At 38.0% G+C, this 4,490-nt stretch overlaps 1 protein-coding gene across 2 annotated transcripts; it reads left to right on the top strand.

Moving 5' to 3' along the window:
• The first annotated feature begins 256 nt into the window (after positions 1-256).
• On the top strand, positions 257-4,187 carry LOC18589178 (Protein kinase superfamily protein). 2 transcript variants are annotated; one of them, XM_018126509.2, is made up of 10 exons: positions 257-811; positions 1,081-1,199; positions 1,322-1,440; positions 1,520-1,647; positions 1,726-2,124; positions 2,228-2,482; positions 2,694-2,851; positions 2,945-3,160; positions 3,470-3,619; positions 3,710-4,187. In XM_018126509.2, exons 1-10 carry the CDS (start codon positions 679-681, stop codon positions 3,854-3,856), a joined length of 1,824 nt encoding a protein of 607 aa, XP_017981998.2. In that variant the 5' UTR covers positions 257-678; the 3' UTR covers positions 3,857-4,187. The 2 variants fall into 2 exon arrangements, with proteins under 2 accessions (XP_017981998.2, XP_017981999.2); XM_018126510.2 differs by having other exon boundaries at positions 258-811; positions 1,729-2,124.
• The last annotated feature ends 303 nt before the right edge of the window (positions 4,188-4,490 follow it).

A 4,490-nucleotide genomic window follows, 5' to 3' on the forward strand; every position in this document is an offset into this window, starting at 1 on the left:
AAGCTCATAATGTTGCTAGTGGTACAGAGTCTTTCTTTTGTACCAAGCTTGCATTGTTATACTCTCAAGAAAAAACTTGCAATATCCCATTATTGTAGGAATCATGAATCAGGCCAAGCAAGCGCCATCATTGGAAATCTCTCTCTCTCTCTCTCTCTCTCTCTTATCCAGGCGGGGAGGTTGAAAAGCGTTAGTGTCCTCTCAACGTTTCATTCATGATAAAGTGAAGAGCTCTTATTGAGTGGCACGACCAAATCCCAACAAAGTAATACTTTCCTTTTTACTAGTTTTCATCTTTGGCTTGCACAGCAAGACAAATCAAAATCCAATGCCCACCACCTTTGCTTATACCCCAAAGCACCTAACCGTCGCATTTAATTCTATTCCGAAACTCTACAAAGAGAAAAAGAGAGAGAAAAGAAAGAGATTAATCGCATTTCTCTTGCCACTCGAAGAAGCTTTTATGCTTCTTTGACAAGAATAATACAATGAGAACCAATGCGGCCTCACTCTCTAACTGACCTTAATCATGCTGTTGCTTCTACACATGTTCTTAAGCTGAGTTCCCCAAGCTTTCATTGTCGACAAGAATCTTAGAAAAATAAATCACCATATATATATAGCTTCCCTGCACATATTCAGCTGCATTCAATCCTGTCGGCCATCTTGTGCTACGAAATGGTGACTTCAGCTCCTGCTAAAATACTCATTGGCATCCCATTAGACCCAGATGACAGCAAGGAACTCTTGTCATGGGCAATCAGAGTTATAGCTCATCCAAATGACGATATTGTTGCCCTACATGTTCTTGGTTAGTACATTCATACTCACATGATAGTTCAATGCCAATTGCTTATGATTTTTCAGTCTGTAAACTCAATGCTGCCTGAACCAAAATATCATTGCATCAGGATTTTTCCTTTTTTTCAGCTGCCAGTCCAAATTAACTATTTTCCTCTCAGATTGGACTTGCCTGTGTTTCACCTATTGAATTTATAGCATTTGAACTAAATTGAATCAATTTGTTCATGACTAGCATTGTTAAACTTTACACTATGTTGCATGTTTATTCAAATGCAGTTGGTGAGGAGTCCAAGAAGCGTAAATTGATAACTAGAGATCAAGCAAAGTTTCGCCAGGCAAAAGCTCATGTTATATCAGTGCTTGGAGAATTTGCTAGGACTTGCCAGTCTAAGCAGGTAACCAAATTTTAGATTTCTGCAGATAACTAAAACCTGCCAAAACAAATTCTATTGTCTATGTTCTGAAATATCTCTATCTACATCGTTCAAATTATATGATGCTCATCAACTTTGTTCAGGTAAACTTGGAGGCCAGAGTAGGATTTAGCTCTAGTGTTATAAGGGGCCTAATTGAGGATGCAAAATCCATCTCAGCTGACTTTCTTCTTCTTCTTGGTTCCAGAAACCGTTCAAACAAGTGAGAAACCAAACTATCCTTGGATATTTGAAATTCCATTGTAATATGTTCTGTGATGTTTGATTTTTCTTTGGGTTAGAACTTCACACAAAGTTACAAGATATTGTTTCGAGCATGCTCCGGAAGGCTGTACAGTGGTTTCAGTAGGGAAATCTAGGCAGCCACAGCAAAACTCAAGCACAAATTCTACTTCTTCACATTTTGATGGTCAGTTTTGTTCCAATCAACACTTGAATCAAATATAAAACATCCCCTAACTACATTCCTACTCAAGTTTTGCTTCAGCAGAAACTCGTCAATGGAGCTCAAGTTGGTCTAACAGGAGTGATCGCAGTGGCGAGGCTATCTGCCCTGTTCAAAATTCTATTGTCTCCAAAAGGAAGCTGCAAAAGCCTTCACCAAGAACTGTTCTAAAAGCACTTGAAGGGGAATCAAATAGCACAGAAGATGAAACCTCTAGCTTTGGGGACTCAACTATCTCTGGGTCCCCTCCTCGGGCGCCAAAGTTTAAAAGGCAATTCTGCATAATGAAACAGATGTCACCATACAAACTTATCTCATCAGTCTTTAGTTCCCCATTAAGGAAAAGAAAGGCCAGTTTATCCAACAAAGAAAAGGAGGAGCCTTTAATCAAGTGCTTTAGCTACGAGGAGATCTCAAACGCTACAAATAACTTCCATCCAGGTGAAAAATGCTAATACAGCTACTTTTCTGAATGCAGTACTATGAAATTAGACGTTTATCATTTAAGATTTTATAAAGCGTTTGAATTGTTTTGGGGTATCAGATAATATAGTTGGTCGAGGTGGGTATTCAGAAGTGTACAGAGGTGATCTTTCTGATGGAAGAGCCGTCGCAGTGAAAAGGTTGGCCAAGGACAACAAGGATGAAAACAAGGAGAAAGAATTCCTCACGGAATTGGGCATAATTGGACATGTGTACCACCCCAATACGGCAAATTTAGTTGGCTGCTGCATTGAAAATGGACTCTATTTGATTTTCAACTTCTCTGAGAATGGAACTTTGTCATCTGCATTGCATGGTAAGAAAAGCAACTGCCCCTTGGAATAAACTGCAGAATTTGGAAAGAGAGATTCTATAATTTTTTAAAAAAAAAAAAATGAATTGTTATGCATTAGTTTTGAAAAATTTGAATACAGAGTGGTATAGAAGAAATGGATAGTTTTCCAACCATAAAAAAGCCTTGCTATTTGCTTCCTAATTGGCCCTATTTCAATTGGGAGAACCGTCAGGTAAAACAAGTGCGTCACTCGATTGGCCTGTGAGGTACAAGATTGCCATTGGAGTTGCTAGAGGTCTTCACTATCTGCACAAATGTTGCAAACACCGAATAATACACCGTGACATAAAAGCCTCTAATGTGCTTCTCGGACCAGATTATGAACCACAGGTGATAAAGCAGACAACTTCCAGAAATGTTTTGAAAAAGTACAATACATTATTTCTTTTTCTGATTTTTAACAATGATTTCATCTCTTTCTAGATCTCTGATTTTGGTCTTGCAAAATGGCTTCCTAACAAATGGACTCACCATGCTGTGATCCCAATAGAGGGAACATTTGGGTACCTAGCACCAGAGTATTTCATGCATGGAATTGTGGATGAGAAAACAGATGTTTTTGCATTTGGGATTCTTCTCCTGGAGATCATTACTGGTCGCCGGCCTGTGGATTCATCAAAGCAAAACCTCCTCTTATGGGTACGCACTACGCAGACTTCCAGGCTTTTGAATTGAATATCCTGCCTAAGGGAAAATTTTTTTACATAACTAATAAAAATCATACTTTTTCACTTTATGCTGCCAATCAACTATGGAAATTGAGTAAAGAATAATAGAGAAAGAATAGGTAGAAATTCCTGCAAATAAGCAACTCTGTTTCCAATGTTCTTGCACATTTGAGATAGGACAAAGCGTGAAGGTTTCGGTTTGGTGGCATAGGTTGCTCTATGCCACATTTCAGAACAGTTTTAACATCCAGTTTCCTACTGAAATAATTTTCATTTATAGGCAAAGCCTCTTATGGAATCTGGGAACATCACTGAACTAGCTGATCCAAAACTGAAAGGTAAATATGATGAGGATCAAATGCATAGATCAGTGTTAACAGCTTGCTATTGCGTGAGGCAATCCGCAGTATGGCGTCCATCAATGAGTGAGGTACTTAAAATATGTATTTGGTAGGATACTCCAAGTCATTTCCATAGAGGCAATGCATATTTAATATGATTTAATGATTCCACTTCTCAGGTCTTGGAGCTTCTAGTGACTGGCCATGACTCTGATGTTGCAAAGAGCTGGCGAATGCCAAAGTTTACATCTGATGAGTTGGATGATTACTCAATGGTTTTTGGATATGAGGTTCCAACAGATATTTCCCTGGAGGAATTTTTATGAGTAATTCTTCTTCCACACATCTATTGCAGCTTCAGGTGGTATGAAACAGGGGACGCTGACGGAAGAGCACATCATAATTAGAACTTTTCATACTTTTAAATACATGCTAGGATTCAGAATATATTGTTTATTAAGGCATCCATATTCTGCAATTTTATTTAGATCTTCTCATTAGAGTGTTGTGCTTGGGGTAGAGAAATTTTCATCAAGTACATATAAATGGGATTCTGCAAGAATCTCCACGACTGAGATCGGCTGTTCCCTGAATATATACAAAGCCGTACTAATGTGGAATATCCTGATCAATTCAAGTTTGCCATTTACATTTTAATTATGATCAACTATATGTTTTCTAATGAATGAAAATTTCCAATGGTCATAGTTATTGTCTGGAATTTTGTGTTAATGGCTCTCTGTATTAGGAAATCATTCAACCTTCTGGAACATAATCCATTCCATTTCATAAAGGTTGAGAGGTGCTGGACTGTCTACAAGAACAGAGTGGATGAGGGTGGCTATTTTGTTGTACAGGTACTAGAATTCATGGAGATTTGCATTTGAAAAATCATTTTCTCATCATTGGAAAAGGTTTGTTTATACATCCTCTAGAAACATGATATACACAAAGAATTAA

This window comes from Theobroma cacao, chromosome 9 (genome assembly GCF_053813885.1).
Source record: "Theobroma cacao isolate CCN51 chromosome 9, ASM5381388v1, whole genome shotgun sequence".
In the NCBI taxonomy this organism is placed as follows: Eukaryota; Viridiplantae; Streptophyta; class Magnoliopsida; order Malvales; family Malvaceae; genus Theobroma; species Theobroma cacao.